The sequence below is a fragment of the Daphnia carinata genome, chromosome 5, assembly GCF_022539665.2.
Source record: "Daphnia carinata strain CSIRO-1 chromosome 5, CSIRO_AGI_Dcar_HiC_V3, whole genome shotgun sequence".
In the NCBI taxonomy this organism is placed as follows: Eukaryota; Metazoa; Arthropoda; class Branchiopoda; order Diplostraca; family Daphniidae; genus Daphnia; species Daphnia carinata.
Genome location: NC_081335.1, coordinates 2,188,252 through 2,211,130, shown reverse-complemented (window position 1 = coordinate 2,211,130; position 22,879 = coordinate 2,188,252). Strand labels below are relative to the sequence as shown.

General features: G+C 41.8%; 4 protein-coding genes across 9 annotated transcripts; 2 read left to right on the top strand and 2 right to left on the bottom strand.

Annotated features, from left to right (window-relative positions):
- Positions 1–1,861: 1,861 nt before the first annotated feature.
- On the bottom strand, positions 1,862–12,538 carry LOC130695810 (uncharacterized). Its single transcript, XM_059495421.1, has 14 exons — positions 12,325–12,538; positions 11,999–12,183; positions 11,737–11,933; positions 6,434–11,657; positions 6,221–6,366; positions 5,962–6,128; positions 5,643–5,893; positions 5,171–5,566; positions 4,649–5,105; positions 4,453–4,588; positions 4,226–4,391; positions 3,572–4,159; positions 2,619–3,490; positions 1,862–2,549 (listed from the first exon to the last, which is right to left on the bottom strand). Exons 1-14 carry the CDS (start codon positions 12,476–12,478, stop codon positions 2,366–2,368), a joined length of 9,123 nt encoding a protein of 3,040 aa, XP_059351404.1. The 5' UTR covers positions 12,479–12,538; the 3' UTR covers positions 1,862–2,365.
- A 354-nt stretch (positions 12,539–12,892) lies between these two features.
- On the top strand, positions 12,893–15,433 carry LOC130696794 (choline-phosphate cytidylyltransferase A-like). Of its 2 annotated transcripts, XM_057519913.2 has the most exons (9): positions 12,893–13,090; positions 13,417–13,519; positions 13,870–13,986; positions 14,080–14,231; positions 14,286–14,391; positions 14,457–14,572; positions 14,637–14,804; positions 14,873–14,985; positions 15,048–15,433. In XM_057519913.2, the coding sequence occupies exons 1-9, from the start codon at positions 13,001–13,003 to the stop codon at positions 15,226–15,228; spliced, it is 1,146 nt and encodes a 381-aa protein (XP_057375896.1). In that variant the 5' UTR covers positions 12,893–13,000; the 3' UTR covers positions 15,229–15,433. The 2 variants fall into 2 exon arrangements, with proteins under 2 accessions (XP_057375896.1, XP_059351415.1); XM_059495432.1 differs by lacking the exon at positions 13,417–13,519 and having other exon boundaries at positions 12,894–13,090.
- Positions 15,434–15,583: 150 nt separating this feature from the next.
- Positions 15,584–20,748, bottom strand: LOC130696749 (uncharacterized). 4 transcript variants are annotated; one of them, XM_057519852.2, is made up of 14 exons: positions 20,502–20,748; positions 20,031–20,440; positions 19,742–19,929; positions 19,589–19,677; positions 19,325–19,516; positions 18,839–19,261; positions 18,095–18,772; positions 17,614–18,035; positions 17,396–17,552; positions 16,995–17,327; positions 16,649–16,932; positions 16,469–16,585; positions 16,200–16,363; positions 15,584–16,135 (listed from the first exon to the last, which is right to left on the bottom strand). In XM_057519852.2, the coding sequence occupies exons 2-14, from the start codon at positions 20,324–20,326 to the stop codon at positions 15,939–15,941; spliced, it is 3,540 nt and encodes a 1,179-aa protein (XP_057375835.1). In that variant the 5' UTR covers positions 20,327–20,440; positions 20,502–20,748; the 3' UTR covers positions 15,584–15,938. The 4 variants fall into 4 exon arrangements, with proteins under 4 accessions (XP_057375835.1, XP_057375834.1, XP_057375836.1 ...); XM_057519851.2 differs by having other exon boundaries at positions 20,031–20,451; positions 20,584–20,748; XM_057519853.2 differs by having other exon boundaries at positions 20,584–20,748.
- A 696-nt stretch (positions 20,749–21,444) lies between these two features.
- On the top strand, positions 21,445–22,824 carry LOC130696777 (LDLR chaperone boca-like). Of its 2 annotated transcripts, none has more exons than XM_057519895.2 (5): positions 21,445–21,725; positions 21,807–21,881; positions 21,948–22,108; positions 22,161–22,308; positions 22,724–22,824. In XM_057519895.2, the coding sequence occupies exons 1-5, from the start codon at positions 21,552–21,554 to the stop codon at positions 22,787–22,789; spliced, it is 624 nt and encodes a 207-aa protein (XP_057375878.2). In that variant the 5' UTR covers positions 21,445–21,551; the 3' UTR covers positions 22,790–22,824. The 2 variants fall into 2 exon arrangements, with proteins under 2 accessions (XP_057375878.2, XP_059351417.1); XM_059495434.1 differs by lacking the exon at positions 22,724–22,824 and adding an exon at positions 22,439–22,480 and having other exon boundaries at positions 21,446–21,725.
- The last annotated feature ends 55 nt before the right edge of the window (positions 22,825–22,879 follow it).

The window sequence follows — 22,879 nt, the reverse complement described above, 5'->3', positions numbered from 1 at the left end:
AAGTAAACATACTCTTGCTCGCCAAGGCATACCTATTTCCTTTGTGTGTGTGTATCCTGCATCCGATCATCAGCGATGTAGTTTCCCTTCTCTACTTGAACGCAGCACGCATACGGATGATGTTGAACGATTTTTTCGAGAAGGCGTGACTTGCTTTGTTCTTCTCTCTACCCTTCATGTTGCTCCTTCGTGCTTTTTCCGGTTGTTCTTTTCATTCTCCATCTCCTGTAATTACAAAAAGGTAAACTCGCTTTGGTGTGTTATTGTGTAAAATACATAAACTAAAAACTGTGTCACCTCATTGCGTTCACGCAAGTTCAGCGTTCAACTTTCAAATTCGCCGGAATCTACTGGCAATTAACCAGCCTACCAGATATACTGTATTTGCTTCGGTTTGACACGAAAATCATTCTTCAAGTAGCGAACGCGAAATAACAGATCTACTAATCAAACTTTCCAACAAGTATATGGAAATGTTTGACGTTTATGTTCAGCTTCATCATATTGAATTATGAATGATGCGTGATGGCTGTGAAAACGAGTAAAGTTAGCTTTCGTCAAGTGGTTAGTTGACAGCATTGTGACTCTGCTGACGATTTACAGGCTGCAAGGTAGATTGAATAGGATTTATGTAATCTTTTGCCATATGTTAATATCTCGCAGTAAGTTCACTGAAAGTTTTAGCAATGGATTTTGTGGAATTCTCGTTCAAGTTACCAGGCGTACCTTGAAAGAATAGCCGTCTCATTCGATATACTGCTCCAGCGCGATTTTGTGTATCGTTACAGAACAACGTACCTTGTGTGATGAGCAGAGCAGATGCTTGGAAATAGACAATCTAGGCTGGCATACCTTGGATTATTACGTGGCAGCAGTATTGGTGCCTCAGAATATTTGATTCTGCAAGAATCCTGAAAAAAAGAGAAAAAAGCATGACAAGATGACACCTAATTCACGTAGAAAAACTGGCTTGCCTGTTCCACGATCCTGCCCCTCGCTGTTGATGTAGTGGATATCGTAAATTATATAGAACTAGAAATGAAGTAGATGCCGGTATCTATCCTGGAACTGTAATTCGATCCAGTTATTCCTCCAACCTGTCCCGGGGCCGCAGAACTGTTTATGGGAATGTTCCAAACCAATATTTACGGCATTCCTACCCCCTTTAGCCTCTTGTGAGTCTTCATCATGTATGATGTTCTTTCCCATCGTCAGTTGGTTGCACATGACACATCTTTGGGATGCCAATGCTGGAATACCACGTTCACTTTTCTCATATGAATGGCAGCTGACGAACGTAAAGAAGGGGAACAAATCGATATAATGGAACTACATTTACTGATAGTGGCTCGACGACTTTTAGGTTTCCGTACAAGCAATGCTAAAATATATCACACAGCATAATATACGTACTGTGACGTTGGGTTACAATAGATAACACAGTGTAAAGCGAAACGTCATACGCGTACCTGCCGCAGTCACAAACAGTATACAGAAATGAGGAAAACAGTTTTTTTCTTCTCTATTTCCTCCAATAATTTGCATTGTTGAATTTTGTCATGTTGTTGTACAGGTCACGTTCTTCTTCAAATGCACATCTCCATTGTCATTTCACATGCTAATTTTAACGTAATCATGTAGACGAGGGGGAAAAACCTCACAAATAAACAAACACAGTAACCGTTGGTGTGAATATGGCCAAGGTCGTAAAGGAAAAAGAATGGATGGATGAAGTGACAACTCCTCTAGCGACATCTAGCGACAACTGATGACAGTACTCTTCTTCCTCGTTTCCCGTCTAAAATTTCTGAAATGCAAAAGACAAGACTGTGACAATAGAGCCTACTGAAAGGTAAGGAAATATTTGCATATGATTGTTATTCCTTCTGTTCGAATTTTTCGTTTGTTTTCCAGTAAGATGAATTGTACAAGCACGTGTTATTATAGGTCTAACAAGCCACGCAAATTCGACAAAGGAAAATAGAATAAAGGAGTACATTTTTCTTCTCTTTTTTAAAAATAAGCTAGTGGTAGTCATAAAAGGAAAACAGAAGAAGGAAAGTTTCGCTTGTGCGAAATCAATAAATAAGACATAAAAAATTCAGGCTATAAATAATAGCACTTGCTAAAAATCATCAAAGCAAATAAGAGCAAATATCGATTTTGTCTCATACGTTATAAAGAAGTAGATGCCGATTCAAAAAGATGTAGCGCTGACACGATTGTAAAATAAAAGAAATGAGAAAAAAAAAATAGGAAGACGGGAGAGTACAGGGTGAGGGCAGGGGGATTGGGTTAGAAACGATCGAAGTTGAGAAACTGGCAAGTCCGGCCCAGCTGTCGATGAGCTATTTATACATTTGATTCATGATTCTTCGAAATCTTCCTGCTGGCTTGAGAAGTAAGACACCAGTCCACCAAATTCACTTTCGGGAGGCACTGCGGTTGCTGGCGCAGGATCTTCGGCACCACCTTTCAACAACAGCCCAGCGCTTGCTGCTGGCTCGTAGTTATCTGCTCCAGATTCCCTAGACGTCTGAGCTGCAACTCTGTGAAACAAAACGAAACTTTAGAATGTTAAATACACAAAATTAAAAGTCAATTTTCTCAATATTGACCTATAAATTCTACGCTCTTCTTCGGCACTGGCGGCAGCTGCAGCTGCAGCCGCAAAGGCCTGCGGGAAACCGGCATGCTGGTAGCTAGAAGTCGGTCTCAGAGGTGGGCCATGATGTTGATACGGTGAATGCAGTGGCAGGCCGTGCGGCGGCATGTGGGATGTCGGATACATGGGCGAGTAGGCCGGACGGGGAGTCGGGGTGACAGGCGTCCCCATATAGCTCGTCCGTGAAGGCGGCACGGCACTGTACGGACTTCCGTAAGGCGTATGATTGAGGAATGGTCCGTGGCCTATCATGTGCGATGTATTGCCGTACGGCCGTAAATGACCACTAGGATGCGAAGATGGTGGAGCCGAAGGATTCGAACCAGGAGAACCGTGACCAGTTCCTAGCAGTCCTTGAATACTGAGAGGGTTACCAGGTGTTGAGCTTCCGCTAATGCTTGGGCTCAACGGAGACGCTGTTGCTGTCGTGGGATAAGGCCTAATGACAGATGGTGGTGTCGACGAAGCAATCAAATCGCTAGTTTTCACGACATGGGGACTGGAATAAAGCGGAGGCGTTGGCGGTAGAGAATGCCTCGTCTGTTTGATGACCCCGCCGTGGCTGTAGAGGGGAGGTTCGACACTAGGCGCAATGATTGGCGGCTGCGTCGGTAATATTGGAGATAGCTGGACGGCAGGTGGCGGTGTTTGGCTGTCCAGAACGTCTCGGAGCAGCCGCTGTTGTGGTAGAATTCCTGGACTCTGTCTCGCCGGGCTACTGTTACTGCTCGAAATAGTATGAGAATTAATGAGACGATTGATCTGCAAGTCGGGTGGTAATGTAGGTGGAACATCGACTGGCCGCTGCTGAATTAATCTAGAAATCTAAAAAGATATAAAGATAAAACAAACAACATAATCGGTTAGAAGATCTTAAAGCTGGCGAAAAATGTATCACAAATTTACTTGAAGGTCCTGTGACAGAACAGGGACAGGAACAATAGCTGGAAGCTCTTCTTTGATTAGGGGACTTGCTTCGTCTTCCTGAGGCAGAACTAAGGGCAAGGTAGATAAATCAGGATCTATGCTGGGCGTAACGATGTCAGTGGAAGTGTGGCTCTCGTCCCCGGTCGTGTAGGCGGATGCGGCGGCTGTGGCAGATGCCACCGCGCTACTGAATTCGATCGTATCAGTAGAACCGGAAAAACGAGATTCATCGTCTTGGTTGAGAGCTGCACCAATCCGAGAAGAAATGACACTGACAGGCACAGGTGTGCTGTCATCACCAGACACATTCACACGGCTTGGTGCTTGTGTTATTACTCCCCCACGGCCTCCCCTTCGGCTGGCACCTCCTCTAATGGCTGCGCCGGGCATGTTCCTTATACGGTCAGCTGCGAACAACGTTCCCATTTTCTTGGCGGTGTTGCCGTCTTCGTCTTGGCTGTCTCCTGAGCTAATCAGCTCCTTATAACTGATCTGTCGCCCACGAGTAGTGCGCTTCTGAGCGTGATCACTATCTTCTTCCTCTTGTGCCTTCACTGGCTGAGCTTCCTACAATATTCAATACGACAATGTAATCAGAATCATCTCGAATCTCGAATCTGAAAGGTCTTTTACCTTTAGCTTTTTTACGCTGACATTCGAGCGGAAAGGCTCGTCGTCCGATTCCACTTTGTTGGTCCGACCTCCACGACCTCTACCTCGATTGGCAGGCGCCTTACGGGGAGGTGGCTTGGGCTTGGGTTTTGGAGCAGCAACTGGTTTGGCTCTACTTTTGGTCGCACTTTAATTTCACAATCGGTTAAGCAAATTAAAACACATCTTTTGTCCAAGAAAAAACCAACCTTCGTTTCTTTGATCTGCCCCACGATGCATCACTGCTCGATGCTCCTGATGAGTCCCAGGATTCATTGCCTTTTTTTCGTTTGGTCGGCTTTTCCTCGTATTCGCTTTCTTCTTCACTCGTATCGCTGCTATCCACTAGAATGTAATGAAGTTATTTAAGGGCAAACACTAAGGCAATCCATTCATGTAAATTACTTCGAAGATTTCTTTTGCGGGAGCTCCTAGCCGATCGCCGGATGGTGGGGGAGGCTACTCTTGCCTTCTTTTTAGCTCTGACGTGGATGACATCATCATCGTCACTATCATCGTCCACAACAAAGCTGTCTCCACTGTCACTGGCCTCTTCGTCGTCATCATCGCTGTCGCTGCCTTCAGCGGATGAGCCCTGGAAATCTTCGTCTGAATCGTCCTCATTGCTCGTGGCGCTCAGGTCGTTGAGTTTACGAGCCTTCTTTTTGCGGAGGACTTGAGGCATGACGTCGCTATCGTCGTCGCTGGTGGAGATTCGTTTGTTGCCGATGCCTGATGGACGGGACCCTGGTGGTGATCGAGGCTTATCTTCATCGTCTTCGCTATTGCCTTCAACGCCGGACCTCGGACCTTTGCCTTTACCTTTGCCGCCTGATTCTTCTTCCTCTTCGTCACCTTCATCCTAAAGAAAAATAATAGAATCATTAGCCCAACTTGGCCAGAAGTAGAGAGCAGTTGTTTTCTTACCCTTAAAGCAGATTTGATCATATCATCAAAGTCCTTGAAGGAATAATTGGCTTGTTTGGCGGCTTTGCGTTGCCTTCTTCCGTTCAGATTTTCGTCACTTTCGTCGTTCTCTGCATCATCCTCATCTTCCTCGTCTTCATCCTCTCCGCTATCTTCTGAAGTTTCTTCGTCTTCACCATCGGCACCCAAGTCTCCAGCCTCACTAATTTTTTCATCCTCCTCGTCGTCTTCTTGAGCTTCTTCTTCCGCTTCCAACAATGCCTGTTTATCAGCCTCTTCCTTGGCAAGTTTAGCCTCCAATTCTTGCTCTTTCTTCCTTTCGAGTTCCGCTTCTTTCTCTTGCAACAAAAATTCATAGGCTTCGAGTCTTTCTTGCAAACGTTCCAACAGCGTGGCCTATTTCACAATTCAATTCAATTTAATAAAAAGATAAGCCCTGGGAAAAATTTGAAATTAAATAACCGATCCTTACATGATCGCAGGGTGGGCAAAACCAATGGCCTTCAGGAATGACCAGCAAAGGTGGTTTGACGCAATTGGCGTGCCATCCACCATCACAGCGGTCGCAGAGTAGGATCCATTCTGGATGATCAGATTGGCCACATTTGTGACACTTGGCTTCTTCTTCTTCCTCTTCTTCTTCGGTTGCTACAGCCTCTTCTTCTTCAATTTCTTCTTCTACTTTAACCTTCTTGGATCGACCCCTCTTTTTAGGAACAATACCTATTACCGAAAAGAAAAAACAGTTAAGAAAAACAATGTTGCGCTACGCTTTGGAATGACATTTTTACCAGCTCTTGCAGTCCTAGCATGTTTGGTAGGCTGGACGGTCTCCTCTTCGTCATCCAAGTCTGACTCAGGTGAGAATTCGTGATCAGATTTGAAGACAAGCTCTTCGTTCTCTTCTTCTACCTGTAGGTCATCCAACCCATCTACATCACTTTCACTGCTTTTCTCACTAAAGAAAAAGAACGGTAACAAGCACACAACAAATAAATAAAATAAATCAGAATAAACACATTTACTCTTTTACACGGATGATGAAAATACCTGGAATCTGTTGAATCCCATGGACGGTCAATTTTCTTCTTCTTATGTTTTCGCTTGTCCTTTTTGCTTTTTTTCTTGCGACCTTCCTCTTCGGAATTTTTTTCCTCGTCAGAACTAGAAGATTCCTCTTCACTTTGCCTGTAGGTCTGAATAGAACAAATGGTAAAAAGGAATTAAAATCAGCCTGAAAAAGATTGGCTTTAGAGTGTTTACCACATCCTCTCTAGTAGTGGTTTTCAACTGTCGTCGTTGTTGTTTCTCTTCCATCTTCTTCATCTTCTCATCACGGGCAGATCGCCTTTTCTCCCGACGCTCATGTTCTTCCTTCAGCCGCTGTAAACGTGCCGCTTCCTCCTTGCGTCGATCTTCATCCTCTTTCTCTCGTAATTTTGCAATACGTGAGCTCTGTCGGAGAACCATCGGCTGGGCGTCATTTTCTTTACCGCTGTCAGTGTTGCCATCAAGACCACATCTTCCTCGCTTCCGTCCACGGCGCTTGGTTGACGTATCTGGCTTCTTTGAAGGCGGTAAAATTATTGCCACTGGAGCAGAAGAATCGAAATCGAAAGTTAACTGATTTAAATTCGAAGATTTTTCTGTACTGGGTTGATCTGTTGTCTTCTCTTCCACATTTTGTGGCGTTTCAGAAGAATTGGGTACTTTGGGCAGTGTATCGCTTTCTTCCGATTTCACAACTTCAGATATGGCGACGGCTTCTTTCTCCTCCTTTTCAGGGATGGACAAGGCAGGTGTTTTTTGCACGGGTTCTTTGCCATCAGAAGACGCAGATCTCGGAATTGTCTCTAACTCATCAGCTACGGACCGCTCTTCTCCCTGATTTTTCTCTGGCACTGCAATTGGAATTTTACTACCACAACCGTCACGGATGTCGTCTGATATACTTTTATCTGGGACCATAGGGGGTGATTCCTCTTTCACAAGAAGCACAGGGATTTCAAGTTGAGAACTCATCATAGTGTCTCCATCGCTCTGAAGTTCTGTGTTCAGCTGACCTTTTGGAATTACAAGTTCTTGTTTGAATGACGAAATCTTGACCTTTTCTTCCGATTGCTCACTTTCTGAAACGCAAATTTTTGTATCTTCTCCTGACGGTTCCTTTTCTGTTGCAGCCTCCGACGTTGCGCCTGACAGAACCTCATTGCGAACATCGGACTGGACGTCCTTTACAGTCGGAACAGAAACTTCTTCGTTTTCAGGAACTTTATAGGTCAAGACCTTTCCAGATTCTGTTTGCCACTGTTCGCTTTTTGGTGGAATCATAGGAATCGAGTTTGATTCTGGTTCTTCATGAACTGACGGTGACTCCTGCTTTATAACAGCAACGAGGATTTCCTCTTTTAATTCCTTCTGAACAGGATCTATCGAAACCTTGCAGTTACCATCAAAGCCCTGCATCAATTCACTCTTTTCTTTGATCTCAGAAACCATTAGATGCGGAACTTCTTTTGGAAACTTAAGTAGAATTGCCTCTTGTTTCTCTGGAGGTGTAGAGATGTCTGCATCTTTTTCTGTTTCTTCCTTTAAAACTTTTGCGGTTTCCACTATGATTGACTCAATTTTTGGTGGATCATCCAACCTGACGTTTGGTTTGGGTGGGAGCTTAGCTAAGGCAGTTGCCACTTGCTCTTCCTCTGCTTTAGGCTTATTAGCACGTTTAGTCTCTATATCCTTCGAAATCCCGTTTGATTCCTGATTGGTGTCTGGTTCTTCCGCAACCTCTGGTACGGTTGGGACCGTAGCTAGGGCAGTTGCTGCTGAGTCGTCTTCTGTCTTAGATTCATAATTCTGTTGAGGCTCGCTGTTCTGCGAAATAGTCAGTTTCGGCTCTATGTCCTGTGAAATGGCATTTGATTCAAGTTCAAGGTTTGGGTCAGGTTCTTCCGCAACCTCTAGTCGGGATGGGAGCACAGCTAAGGCAGTTGCTGTTGAGTCTTCTTCTGCCTTACATTCATCTGCCTGTGTCGGTTCTCTGTTCTGCGAAATCGCGTTTGATTCAAGTTCCTGGTTGGGGTCTGATTTTTCCGCAACCTCTGATCCGGATGGGATCTTAGCTTGGGCAGTTTCTATTGAATCTTCTTCCGCCTTAGATTCATCAGCCTGTTTAGGCTGTATGTCCTGCGAAATCGTGTCTGATTCCTGTTCCGGGTTGGGTTCTGGGTTTTCAGCAACCTCTGGTTCGGATGGGACCTCAGCTAGTGCAGGTACTACTGAATTCTCTTCAGCTTTGGACTCATCACCCTGTTTAGGCTCTATGTTCTGCGAAATCGCGTTTGATTCATGTTCTGGGTCGGGGTTTGTTTCGTCCGCAACCTCTTGCGCGGATGGGATCTCAGCTGGGGCAGTTGCAACTGAGTCTTCTTCTGCTTTAGGCTTATCAGCCTGTTTATACTCTATGTTCTGCGAAATCGCGTTTGATTCATGCTCTGGGTCGGCGTCTGTTTCGTCCGCAACCTCTTGTTCGGATGGGATCTTAGCTGGAGGAGTTGCAACTGAGTCTTCTGCTGCTTTAGGCTTATCAGGCTGCTTACTCACTAGGTCCTGCGAAATTTCGTTTGATTCAAGCTTTAGGTTGGATTCTGGTTCTTCCGCAACCTCTGATCCGGATGGAATTACAGCTAGGGTAGTTGCCATCGGATTTTCTTCTGCCTTGGACTCATCAACCTGTTCAGGCTTTATGTCCTCTGAAATTGTACTTGATTCCATTTCCCGGCTAGAATCTGGAACGATCGCAATGTCCGGTCCAGTTGGGACTTCAGCTAGTGTAGTAGCTTGATTGTTTTCTTCTGCTTTCAGCGCATCATCTTGATTTAATATGATCTCTTGTGAAGTTGCGTCTGATTCACAATGGTGTTGGACTGGTGTTATTTCGTCTTTTCTCGACGTTAATCGTACGCTTTCAATCTCCTCTTTTTCCAAAGCCTTCTCGAGCCGCACTTCATTCAACACGTTCTTTTGCGAAACGAAGAACTCATCTCCTTTTTCAGTTGAAAACAGGCTTTTTTCTGTAGAGGTATTTGGTATTTTTTCAATAGCCTCTGATTCGTCCGCAGAAACTTTTTTGTCAAGTATATCCATAGTATTCGTAATTTCATTTCCTTTTTGTAAATCTCGTAAGGATTGTTCGTCCTTTAGGATTGTCGTGTCTGTTCCCCCTTGCTCCTCAGAGCTACTTAAACACTCCGTTTCTGCGGGTTCTTCTTTATCTGCAATATTTTCTATCCGATTGGTGGAAGGTTCATTGTCAACCGGATGCAACTTGTCCTCCATTGTACATTGAATTTCCTTTTCATTTGTGAGCTCTTGCACGGTGCTGCTGTTTAGTTTCTCCGCATCTTGTAGATCTTCAGGACTTACACATCGAAATTCAGACAATTTGGAAACCGACACGGTATCAACCTCATTTGATGTAGGTTCGGGGCTTGTTCTTACAACATTCACTACACATTCATCCGAATCGGATTGATTTACGGTATCAGGACAAGTCCGCGTTTCGGAACTTTTTTCAACATCGGGCACTGGGGCAGACGTAGTGCCTACGGCTGGTAAAACACTAGTCAAATCGTTCGTTTGGGTCAGCGGCACATCACTACGGCTGGAGTGGACTTCATTTGTTCCTTCACTTTCATTTCCAGGTGATGAGTAGTTATTTTCTTCTTTCAACGTGAGAGGGATTGTACTCCCACTGATGGGGTCACTTTCAGAGCACTGAGGCGTTTCTTGTAAACTACACGGTGCAGACGGAGGATCACTGTCTTTTGTACAATCGACAACAGCAACATTTGCTGCTCTTTCACTCACTGGCACAGCGCCAGGGAGAAAAGATTTTGCCGACTGTATTGCACTTGCCACACCGAAGTCGAGCGGTCCAGATTCTTCAATGTTGCTTTCCTTTAAAACATTAGGCACATCGCTGGACTTGGACGTCTCGTCCACTTTCCATATACTGTTTTCATCACATGGGGTGGAACAGTCAACCACGGGAATCACTATTTCATGGTTGATTCCAGATTGGGCAGGAGATTCATGAGTGGTTTGAATCGGAAGCTGGCTTTCTGCCTCAGTAGTATTTGCATTTATTATTACATTCGAATTTGAATTTTCTAAAGGTTCGTTTTTAAGTTCTACTATTTGTTCTGAATGAGATTCTTCAATTTCAGACGAATCCTTTTGTACCAAAGTAGAACAGGCCGGCACTGAAAGGGGTTCGGCAATTTGTTTTTCTTCCTCTATAGCACTAGGTATACATTCCGTTGACGGCATTAGGTTAGGGGTAACGATTTCGGAGGTTGATGGAGAACAGTGGTCGCTAGAAATTGGACCATCGGAAATAGGGGCCGATTCTTCTGCGGTTGCGAATTTGAGTTGTATAGGATTTAGCCCAACAATTGGTGAAGAACAGCCAAATTTTGGAAGCTCTTGATTTTGTGAAAAGGGTAGCTGAGTTGAATTTTCAAAGGTGGAAGTCTGTTCAGGAACGGCACAACGGTCCGTGGTGTCTACTATGAGAGGCCTATTTTCATCATCGTTGGATTCTTTTGCAATACCATTATCTTCTGATGGTTTGAGATATCCTTCCTGATTAGGAAATACATTTGCTTCGACAGACGGTTTCTCAATACTGACAGGCTCATCCTCATGAAGAACGGTTGTTAAACTGCTTTCGACATGTATCATCTCTTTGCAAGAATCGGCGCTACTGGATGGAGGATGGACGATGGCTGAACCAGTTTGTTTACATGACGAGCCGGATATTTCCTTATCGTGAGAATTTAAAGCACTTGGATTTTCAGAAGAATTTTCGGGAACTGTAAGTTTTGTGACACTTTTTGCTTCAACACTGGTTTCGTTCTCTAATTGCGAATGATGAGCCTTTGTCACATTATCCGAACCGGAAGTTGAAGTGTTAGAATTGCAAACACTACTTGACACTGAACTGAATGATTCCGCCTTTGGTTGCAAGATCGCCAAGGGGTCACCTGGTTCGGTACAGGGGTTTAACTCATCTGATTCACAAGCAACAACACTAGTATTGCCCAGTTTACCCTGCTCGCTATTTGAACAGTGAGACTCACACGATTCTTCATTTTTGCCTTCACCAGGATTACCGGTGTCACAGTCTGCCCCATTTCCTTCACCCTTAATTACAAGGACTGGGCTTTCAATGGTTTCCCCTACAATGCACTCCATGTGTGAATCTGAAGTAGCTGGAACTTCAACAGATTCAGATTTTAATCTCTTTGCCCCAGTAGGACACTCAACTGGTTGTTGTACTTGGTCTTCAGTGTCAATTTTAGGATATTCTTCTTGGCCATTAGCACTGTTTTCTTCCGATGTTGCAGGAGAGGTTCCTCCATCTTCTTGCAAATCTTTACAAGAATTTAGGTGCTCAATGAGTTTCAGCATACTTTCCTTGTCACTACAAAGTGCAACACATGCATGTATCATGAAAGATGTACTACATGTGTTATGTATATTTGAATGAAAAATTATTTTACCTAGATACTAGGTCCCAGCTTTCTTCATCTAGATCTTCACGATAAACTCTCAAATTGCAGTCATCATCAAGAAGATGCCAGTAGCGCCTGCCTTGAATATCCTTTCCAAGAGGCTGTAACCTTAACTCATCACTAGTCACTTTATTAATTTCATTTTTGAACTTTATGTTGCCATCAAACTGTGCTTCAAGTAAATTCTATGTTTTAAAAATATCACAAATTACTAAGATATATTCACAAAATATTTAGCAAATTTAATTACCTTTAGTAACCGTAATTTTACAGCAAGATTAATCTTCTTGTATCCAAACCTTTCAATTTCCCATCCATCTTGATCTGAGTAGGTATGGGCATACTTGGCAGCTGCTTTTTCCCAGCGATCAAAGTTGACAGACTTTTTTAGCTTCCTCATGAGTTTGACATGCAATTCAATGAGTGGATAAGGAACTAGGAAATAGTAAATAAAGAAACGTTGCAGTTGAAAATTGTCTTCCCAATTCAAAATAAGGAAAAAACTTGGTTAAGAATACACATGTCAAAAAACCGCTTAACGTCAGTGTTAGGATGCTTAAGCAAACGAAAACCAACCTTCTTCAACATTTTCTAGCATTTGTTGCAGATCGTGAAACGAAGGAAACAGTAATCCAGATTTGTCTCCAAACTGTTCGAAAAAGGAGCAAATGACGGCATAATCCGAATTATTTGTGCAAGTTACGACGCTAGCGTCGTTGGCTGCGGCCATCTTAGTTGCTTCAGTTTGTTGTTGTGGAACGGTGCTGCCCACAGTTATGCAGCGGAGAATCGGTTAACGCAAAAGATGCAGCAGAGTCATAGACCCAGGACTCTGATAGAACCATGGCTCTTTTTTTTTTTTTGTTGCTCTATAGTCAGCAGGCCCTACCCACACAAAGCGCAGCCTATTTACCAATTTTAGACAATGCTGCAGTATTTTGTAGTGGTCGTCATCTTTCAAAATAATTTTACAAGATAATAATGAAAACAATAAAACAGTAGCAACTTTTTTTCACCAAATCGCAAAATAGTTTATCCCTCCGAGTCTGACAGACTGATTCTATCTCTCTCGACTTGTCTCTTTTTTCTCTCTTATCTGTCTTGCCGCGCAGCGGAGCCGATTGAGTAGGCAACGCTGCTACTGTCAGTAGACATTTCTTAGCAGTTTTCGAGAGTCCAAGTTTCTATGAATGTGCCAGTAACATCAGTTTTGTAATACATCTTTAAATTTATATGTTTAATAATACCGCACATGAAAATGACGTCGAGAAAGAGACCGCATGAGCGCGAAGAAACTGAAACGCGCACAATTAAATCACTCCCGGCACCAACATTTTCGAAGGTAACGCGTTTTGCTCACCTTCCTAGTCAACATTCTTACATCCCATAACTTAAAATCTAGTGCGGTAACGTTCCAGTCTCCAACTTTGGTTACATGTTATGAAAATTTTAATTTTTTAAATTTCCTTCTGACAGAATATAATTCTCGCTTCCTAGATTGTAAGAAGTAACTTTTCAATAACAAAATTGGCTAATGTTACAGGTTCTTCAGACAGTTGAATATTTCAGTTCTCTTAAGATTTTTAGATAAAATTGGAGATGTTGGTTTTTGTTGGTTCCCATCCATGAGAGATAGTGCTATACTAACATCCCTATGAAATCCTCCAGGTTGAACCAGCGCCATTCAGTGAGGATGAACAGGCATTGGCAGCATTGGATCTTTGTGACTATTCCTTAAAAGTTACACTTGAAATGGCCCAGAGTGACACAGGCATGTCTCAACTATTTATTCTTAGCATTTTCTATGGTATTAAATAACAGTAAAATATTTTCGACCAAAATTATCTTTAGAATGAGGTAAAAAAACAGGGTTTTCACTTCCAATTTTTTGCTCCTTTAAACTTACATGAATCATTTTTCTTGCCTGTATTAAAAATTCAGACAGGACTTTAAAAAGCTCTCCTATTTTTTTGCATTTTTAAATGACTGAAACCAAACCCTCTTTTATCTTTTTAAGTAGAAACATATGCCAGTCGAACTGGCTAGTAGGTTTTCTGGCTTCATAGCCCTGGTAAAATGTAATACATACTAGAAAGACTTTTTTCTCATTACCTTTCACAGCGCATCGCCCCGTTAGAGTTTATGCGGACGGGATTTATGACCTTTTTCATCAGGGACACGCACGGCAGCTCATGCAAGCCAAGCGAATTTTCCCAAATGTCTACCTTCTAGTAGGAGGTAAATTTGAGAGGAAAATCATTCTTGAAATATCATTGTTTACTTTGGCATTAGATTAGCGTTTTTCTTTCAAAACATTTTCATTTCCTGCAGTCTGCAGTGACAGTTTAACCCACGAAAATAAAGGTCGAACAGTCATGGATGAAAACGAGCGCTACGAGGCTGTTAGGCACTGTCGGTACGTCGATGAAGTGGTTCGAGATGCCCCTTGGACTCTGGACGATGAGTTTCTAAACAAACATAAGGTTTTTACTGACTGAGCATTTCCTGCGAATGTGCTAATTAAACTTATCATATAGATTGACTTCGTAGCCCATGATGAGATTCCATACTCGGCAGGAAGTAGTGACGACATTTATGCCCACATAAAAGCTAGAGGGATGTTTGTAGCAACTGAACGAACAGGTAACGTTAAAAATACACTTTTCCTTAGGTACCGAAAATATTTATTCTACCTTTATTCGTTCTAGAGGGTGTGTCAACTTCTGATGTTGTAGCGCGTATCGTCAAAGACTACGATGTTTATGTTCGACGAAATTTGGCCCGTGGGTACTCTGCAAGAGAACTAAACGTTGGTTATATCAAAGTAAGCATTATCTAGAAATACCAGTTTATGGTTTCTGGTTACAAAACGAAAAATTTGTTGACAGGAAAAAACCTTTCGCTTACAAAACAAAATGGACGAGCTAAAAAACAAGGGCAAAAAAGTCATTGAAAATATCGGAGAAAAAAGGCAAGATTTAATCCAGAAATGGGAAGACAAGTCGAAGGAGTTCATTGGCAATTTTTTGCTTTTGTTTGGACGCGAAGGAAGAATCGTAATTTACCCCGTTTTGAATGACGGTTTGAAAAAGTGTCTAAGTGTTTATACCATTTCCGATTACAGTCCCATTTTTGGAACGAGGGAAAAGGGCGAATCCGGCAAGCACTATCACCCCCTTCGAGTCCACCTCGCAGTCTAAACGCATCATCGTCTTCACGTCGTCATTACGATTCAGGGTGGATTTTAAAAAGTTAGCTGTAAAAGACGAAGCATTATTTTTAACTTTGTTTTTTTTCAGCCCACCAACAAAGATGGTGCGGTACGAAGAATGTGCTGATTATTCAAGCGATGACGATAGTGGTGGTTCGAGCCAAGACGAAACGGGTGATGAGGTTGACGAAAGTCGCCATGATAGAAAAATTTTCGAAAAAGTTGGCGATGTAGCTGAATCTAATGGTGGAACCAAAACAACATTTTAATAATAGCTTGCTCGTTACTTTTTTTCCCAAAGTTTTATTGGGCAAGTTTACTGTTGCAATTTGCCTGTATAGCAAAGTATGACAGATTGAGTAAAAAAAATTTTAGAGATAATTTTTTTAGGCCACTCAAGTCTGAAGAGGGTAACTACCAAAAACTTGCAATGCCTGTTGATTTTGAGCATATAATATAACATTGTTCTGATCACTGGTATTCTATCTTCATGGTGTAGAATAACGGGTCTTCTTACCAAAGTGTTGTTTGTTAAATTTGTTTATTCACTTTGTCTTAAAGGATTCATTTGTTTTGTTTTATTTTATGGTAACCCTTTCTAGCTGCTAAGCTCACTGAAACATCTGGCATTTGTGTATTGTGTATTTAGTACAAACGGATGAAAAGGGAAGTTTTCAAGTAAGGAACAGCGACGAAATCGAAGACAGAGGTACGCTCTTTGCATCAAGGTAAAAGGAAACGAAAATGGAAAATAATACACAACGATGGCAAATGATAGTTCGGTTTCTGATTTTATGTTTAAGCTGCTTAATCGTTTTACAGAAATTTCTTCAAACAGGGAAACAGGAAAACAATTACGACATCGAAATGATTCGTACATTTCAAATTCCACGACGAGCTAGGAATGTTCGTCATCAAGTATCGCTTCAAACGTTTCCCTCCAAAGATAACATTGCAGTTTTTTATAAGCAAAATTATTTTATTTGTCCATGACACATGGTACGACAACGTCGTCCTGGCAGCTCTGCCGACTGCGCCGCTGATAAAACAAAACATAACCATGGCTAAAGTCCTCGTCTTGAGGTGCACGAGATAAGACGGTTTCGTCATTATAATAATGCCAATCCTTTGAATTAATATGTCTTGTGTACGCTGTATAGTGCCCTGATGAAGCACCTACAGAAGGTATCAAAATTTACATGCCAATAAGAGCCGTAAAAATTTTATTTTATGTACTTACTTCCAAAGTGACAGACAACTCCGTAAAGATCATACATATAATCTTCGTTGTCATCGCCGTTATTGACATCACCACAGTCAACGTAAGGTTGTAGGGATAGCCCGGTCAAGGGGAATTCCACTCTGTTATCAAGCTTACTGCTCGAATTGTCATGGAACACGAAACTGATCTCACGATGCATAAAAAAACATATTGCATTAATTAGCTTAAATCACATCATAAACTTCCTAAAAGAGAAAAAAATGCACAGATGTTAATTTGAAGCTTACCGCTTCAAATAAACGATAAGATACGGAGGCGCTTGACAAATTGACAGGGTTTTGCTTGCACATTGGCTTTTCTGGCACTTGGGACAGAACCATGGATTGCCTTCGTCAAGCGTTTCACTATAATTTCACATATAAAAACATGTTTTGTTAAGTTTCAATCAGATATGTGTCTGATACTACCTTTCAGAAAATGCAGTAAGACAATCATCAAGAGTTAGAGGTTCCTTTTGAAAACGTGAAGATCTACTAGAGGAGCTGCTTACACTATCATCCTGCTCAGCAACCGTTTGTAAGTCAAAAACCTTTTCCCATTTCGTCACTGCAGACGCAAAATCTTCATTTTCCAGAGTATAAACTTGCACCGCTAGGCAATCGCCTGGCTGTAGTGAGATTTGATCAGCCTCAGGGCTAATTTTGCAACCATTGCAACGATTAGGATAAACACAGCGAGGGCATCTTATTCCCTAACAACAAAACATTTAATATCAATCGATTTAAGGCTAGCTTTTAAATTATAGGGAAATACCTGTTGATCCACAAAGCACAAATCGAAGGCGTTCACTTTAGGATATATGTTTTTAACAGTGTCATATAAGATCCTAGGCGATACAAGGTTGGGAAGTTGCAGCAGACGGGGATGACCAACAAGTCGACTACTTTTTGGGCTCGCCGAACGCGAGTTGCTTGCCAGTCGGAACAGAACAGGTATATTGAGCAGTCGTATAACGGGGCGATAGCAATGTAGTTTATCTAAGGGTGCGAATTCTTCTTCTGGTTTAACGTCCATGCCGCAAACTGGACACTGAAGATATTCGCCGATTCGGCTCCCAAAGCTACTTCGATGGTGTCGACAAGATGCCTGTATACCAAGCAAAAAATTAAATGAATTAACATTTGCCATTATGTAAGGGAAACATCAACTTATACCTCAATACACGACTGACACAAAAGACAAGTACAAGACGTATGTTTCCGTAACTCCGTATCAGCCATTTCTTCGAGGCATATCGCACAACTCTTCCACGAATGCTCTATTACCGGCGACGGTAACTTGGAGTCGACAGAGTTAGTTGGATGTGTTGTACTGTTTGGATGAGCCGCGTTATCAAAGAACGCTGTCAAAGTATAATAATGAGATTTTTTACCTTGCAGAAACAGAAGCTAACGTTGAACAATTGTTGTCACTAGAACTGAATGCAGGCGGTGTTGGAGATGCGGGGGGAGGCACGGCAAAGGCATATACCGATCGATGAAGTCCATCCGTCAAATTTCGAAGCAACAGCTGATCCTCCAAGAATCGAACGATGACACGGTTAGCCACTTCGGCCAACACTAACCTACCACTTCGTTCATCCTCCAATCCTAAACGTTTGGCCAGCATTTCACGTAGTTTCGACACTTCGTCATACAGTTGAAGCAATAGGCGATGACGGCTAGAGCCTGCCGTCCCCGACGCTGGAATATACACTACTTCTATTTGACGTTCCAGCGCTCTTGGCAAAGGAACCGATAAATACATGAAAGGTTCATATGTCACCGAAACGTGCTTGCAAGAGCAACACACAACCTAAAGATAAATAGGTTCAATAAAAATATTGGAGAATGAAAATAAAGCAATGAAAGTACCGTGCTGCGAAACTGTCCCTGAAAAGTCTGAGTTACCACAGATTCATTTGCCAATGAATTTGTCACAGAAACAATATTATCACTCCGGCAAGAGTCTTCTTCCCTCACGGCCTTACTAAGAGCGCCAAGCGAGTCCCACGGTGATGGACCTCTATTGTCATTTGTTGAACCAATTGTTGGCGCTTCTTGGCCATCCTCATTTTCGAGTCGGGCCTTTTTACTTATACTGCTGACATTCTCGTTATTTGGACTGGGCAATGACTGGTTGCCAGAAGGAATGCCTTCTGTCGAAGGGAGCGGGAACGGGGACGTTGACGACAGATTTTGATCTTCACTGAGGCGTTTCGCCGTCTCCTTCAACATGTTTGTATTTTTTACTTTGTTCTTTTGGATTATATGTTGCTGCGCTTGTAAGAGGATCTGAGCACTGTCCGTGTTCCGAACGAGTGTAGACGCTACAGCAGCCCGCGGTTTGGCCTGGTCCGTTGCTGGAAATTTACCAGAGTCAAAGTAGATCTCATTATTAGGAGATGTCTCGGCAGAGCCAGCTGATATGTTGACGTTTGCAGTTTTTGATTCCTTCATCATGCTGCTAATTTCACTAAGCAGATTTTTCTCTAAGACGATATTTTGAACTGGGTCCGAACATGGATTAAGCATATTTCGCTCCATTATCAACTAAAAGAATATGTTGAAGTGTCAGGAAAATGTCATCTGTGAAATAGAAATTAATTGTATCCTTACTGAGCCTTTCTGTGAGAGTGCGCTGCCTTTGAAAAGAACATCAGTCACAGTGCCATCCTGTGACGGTGGATGAATCGATAAAGGGAAAAGAGGTTGTTTAACTTCTTCCGGTATAGGTAACGATCTCAGAGACAACGCAGCTGCTTTAATACGCGTACTGCTGCAACTTGTAGTACAGCTTGATGATGTTTCTACAGAATCTGAAGAACTACGTGGGGAGGACAGCTGACTTGAACGTGAGCTCTCGTAAAGCTCCATAGGTTCCTCTGTCAAAAGACAACAATCGGCAGGAAGGTCTGCATCGCGCCTAGGAACAGTCACTACGTCCCTTGGGTGGTTGGGATTACCTTCCTTCAAAGCCGTCTGGCTTAGGTGTTCATGAAGGGAATCGAGCAATAAGGCAAGAAATTCTTGGCAATCGTGCTAACAAAAAAGCACCGGAAATGTTAATTTAATGAGTCAGGTAAATCGACATGCTGAAGATACCTGACGATAGTCTTTAAACTGAGGATGATACAAAGACAACGTGTGTTTGAATTCTGCCGGTCTCAGTGTGCTAAAGCGTCCGCTCCACATTTTTAGGAGAAACGTCGCAAACTGCCCTGTAAGATGGACGGAGTTGCATCCAGGATACTGCTCGTCAATGGAATTCGAGTGGAAGTAATTCAACAGCGGCGGCTAAATCGAAGAAGCATGAAAGTTTAATTAATAATGCCAGAATTGCGATTTCATCTTGAGCTGATTACTTACGGTATTAATCAAACACTGCAAACCCGCATTCATAAAACAAGTATTTCCTAGGTTACGTAGACCACAGACGCCGGGAATACTGTTAGAATCTATTGTATCCCAACTTAGCACACATTAAAATTTTAAATAATATGATAAACGGGAAAAAAATACCAGCTATGTCTCCCAAGAGTTCACAAACAGATTCTCTGTCATCTTCAAACAAGTCCAACGCAGTTGGGAAAAGTGGTGTAGGGCTTGGCCATGGACCTGAGCTGGCAGTTTGTCCCAAGCTTAGACAAGACAGTTCCATTCCTCTGGCAGGTATAGCAGATTCATTGCAAAAAGCCTCATCATCATTCCTAACAAAAAATTTAAACATTACTTTAAAAATCAATCGATAAACTTGGATGTTTACTATTCTCCCCACATATCCAATTAAGCTAAAGTGACTGCTAATTACCATGAGTTGGCAATGCCCATGATATCAAGGTCTCCTCCACCTTCAGTCTCTGCTAAAGGATTGGTTGGAGAAAGGGATTCGTTGAAATCGTCTAGTTGGCTTGATGCACTGATGCTGCGTGGACTGCCACTTAAATCAGGCTGAACTTCAACACTTGAGGGACCACCAGCATCAATTATTTCATTGCCTTCTGCAAACCACAAGTCTTGTTGGCAATCGTCTCCTGGATCCTTCACAGATAGACCCAGTTCATGTGAAGGGGAGGAAACGTGAACTGGACTTCCCTCATGAGCCATTCACTCAGCATGTGGCCACTTCTATGTCAGAACTTGTCATCCATGGGACTGAATCAGTTAGTGTAACAAGGATTTCATCTGCAATGCCCACTTTCTGTTAAATGTTGCGGGAAACTGGGTGAAAACTAACAGATAACAGAAAGTGTAAAAAAGCAAACTTTAAACTACAGTTTACTCTTTCTCCTGTAAAAGTCGGGCATAATAACAACAACAAAAAAAAGTTGTACGCCGATCAGTAGTGGAAATAGGTTTTTAACTTTACATATATGGTAAACGACTAGACTTTTTGTTTTGATTTTTCGTCAGGGTCTTCGTTAAAATTAATAGGGAAACTTGCAGACAATGGATTGATTTATTCGGCGAACACAACCGATATGATTGGCGAAACAGAAAATGTTCCTATAGGCCGGGGTGACAATGGCCTTACTTATAGGAAACAGCTTAATTAATTGGCGCATGTAACTGCGTCACCTATTGGGGAAATCTGCATCACATACGGAATGCAACCCTTGTGCTTTATCCTTCTTATTGTTATATTGCCCAAGGTTTAAGTCACAAATTTACTTCTAGTTCTTAACTTAAAATTAATTTATGTTTTACCAAATAAAACATTCATTTGATGATATACCATAGTCATCTATTACCTAATGCCCTAGTGTGGTTCTTTACAGACGCCGTTTTTCTAAATGCATCTTAGGTTTGCTCAGTAGCTCTATAGCAAATTTCAGCCTTTAATCTCATTAGTTTTCACAATTATTTCCTTGAAAAAATTAAATAATGCTTGAGGGATTAAATACTCCGAAATTTGAATGCTGTTATACTCCACCTATAACCTAGAAACAACTGAAAATCTAGTTAATTTTAAGATATTAGCTCTCAAGCACGGAAAATTAACAGCAGTCTATTTCTTGTAAAATATTTGTCGAGCAATTAGTTACACTTGGCTAGAAACAAAAAATCGCTTTTCAGCTTATCATTAGATCTATTTAAATGAGGACTGCCATTGTATCAATACACGTGGCCTTGTAGCCTTGCATGCCATTAGAGTAAAGCAATTCTTTATGTCCAATATGTTACTACAGGCGGCAGCACAAGAATTTCGTTAGCAGACAAAACAAAGTTATCTCCGTTCAACTGGTTCGTTCAATTTGAACAGCCTTTAGCTTGCGCAAGAAATTTAGATTGACTTCCAATTGATCAGTTATTCTCCAACGCTTTAACAAACATGTTTCTGAAAAAGAGGGCTTCAAAGTTGATTCTCTTGTTATTTTTCGTCAATTCGTTATTCGTCGTTAGTGGTGGCAAGAAAAGTAAGGACGGCGAGAAACCGGCATGGGCAAAGAAAGATATTAGAGATTATAGCGAAGCCGATCTAGAGCGCCTTCTTGATCAGTGGGATGTATGTTATAGAAATACCATGACTGTTTCAAAATTTAAATGCCTCATAAAGCAATTTTTTTGTTTTGTCATGTTTGCATAGGAAGATGAAGAACCTCTACCTGATGATGAGCTTCCTGAGCATTTACGTAAACCCCCACCAATTGACTTTTCAAAGGTGCTTATAATGCTAAACTTAAGTTCAAATTAACCTTCATTGGTTTCACCTATTCTTGTTTGTCAGATTGATGCCTCTGATCCAGAAAATCTACTTAAAGTGTCAAAAAAAGGTAAAACAATTATGACTTTTGTGCAAGTGTCAGGACAGCCAACACGTAATGAAGCTGAAGATTTAACAAAACTATGGCAGAGTGCATTGTGGAACAACCATATACAAGCTGAAAGGTACATACAGTTGCCATTTCCTTTAGTTCTTGCCTAACCATGTACATGTTAGATTCATGGTAGATGACAACCGTGCAATTTTCATGTTCCGAGATGGCTCACAAGCATGGGAAGCAAAGAATTTTCTGATTGATCAGGATAGATGCCTTTCAGTCACCATAGAAAACAAAGTGTATCCAGGGAAGGGAAACACAGATAAGGTAAGGATGTTTTTATGAAAATGGGAAAACTTGTACTAGTTGTGTGATAGTAAAACCATACACCTTAAAGCGATCAACAGCTCTTGCCTTAAGGGATAAGAAAAGCCTTTAACTGAAATCTGGATTGCAGGTTTTGTGCAAGTCCTCGTTGATCTGATGAATATTTGCTCAATGCTACTATCATGTATTGTGCTGTATAGCACATTTCTCCTCCATTAAAAGCCAGAGCTGTTCTTCACTTTAGATGTCACTGTTTGCAATCTTTCCTCAGACTTTATAGTAAGTGGAACACTGTAGAGAACCATACCATAAATGTTGCCTTAGTGAGACGATATTTATGGTATACGATGACCCTTGCATAAAGCGCCATTTGTTAAAAATTGTGTATACTGATTCCGTAAATCATTTTTTGTAGGTAAAAAATTCCAAAGAAGAAAAGAAAAGAAAATCAAACAAGGGTAAATTGAAAACTGAACTGTAATATTAACCTGAATAGATTACTTAACTATGACAAAATGGTGTTCAATGAAAGTATTTTCAGGCTCGTCACACATTTCCGCACGTTGAGAAT

Excerpts from the sequence above, each read along its gene's own strand:
- LOC130695810 (XM_059495421.1), bottom strand. The coding sequence starts at position 12,478 with ATGGCCGCAGCCAACGACGCTAGCGTCGTAACTTGCACAAATAATTCG. Across the intron at positions 5,106-5,170 it reads TGATCAAATCTGCTTTAAGG|GATGAAGGTGACGAAGAGGA; the intron begins GTAAGAAAACAA and ends ATTTTTCTTTAG. Across the intron at positions 3,491-3,571 it reads TTCTGTCACAGGACCTTCAA|ATTTCTAGATTAATTCAGCA; the intron begins GTAAATTTGTGA and ends ATATCTTTTTAG.
- LOC130696794 (XM_057519913.2), top strand. The coding sequence starts at position 13,001 with ATGAAAATGACGTCGAGAAAGAGACCGCATGAGCGCGAAGAAACTGAA. Across the intron at positions 13,987-14,079 it reads TGTCTACCTTCTAGTAGGAG|TCTGCAGTGACAGTTTAACC; the intron begins GTAAATTTGAGA and ends CATTTCCTGCAG. Across the intron at positions 14,232-14,285 it reads AGTTTCTAAACAAACATAAG|ATTGACTTCGTAGCCCATGA; the intron begins GTTTTTACTGAC and ends CTTATCATATAG.
- LOC130696749 (XM_057519852.2), bottom strand. The coding sequence starts at position 20,326 with ATGGCTCATGAGGGAAGTCCAGTTCACGTTTCCTCCCCTTCACATGAA. Across the intron at positions 17,328-17,395 it reads TGTGTCAGTCGTGTATTGAG|GCATCTTGTCGACACCATCG; the intron begins GTATAAGTTGAT and ends CTTGGTATACAG. Across the intron at positions 16,364-16,468 it reads CTTATCGTTTATTTGAAGCG|TTTCGTGTTCCATGACAATT; the intron begins GTAAGCTTCAAA and ends TCGTGAGATCAG.
- LOC130696777 (XM_057519895.2), top strand. The coding sequence starts at position 21,552 with ATGTTTCTGAAAAAGAGGGCTTCAAAGTTGATTCTCTTGTTATTTTTC. Across the intron at positions 21,726-21,806 it reads GCCTTCTTGATCAGTGGGAT|GAAGATGAAGAACCTCTACC; the intron begins GTATGTTATAGA and ends ATGTTTGCATAG. Across the intron at positions 22,109-22,160 it reads AACCATATACAAGCTGAAAG|ATTCATGGTAGATGACAACC; the intron begins GTACATACAGTT and ends TGTACATGTTAG.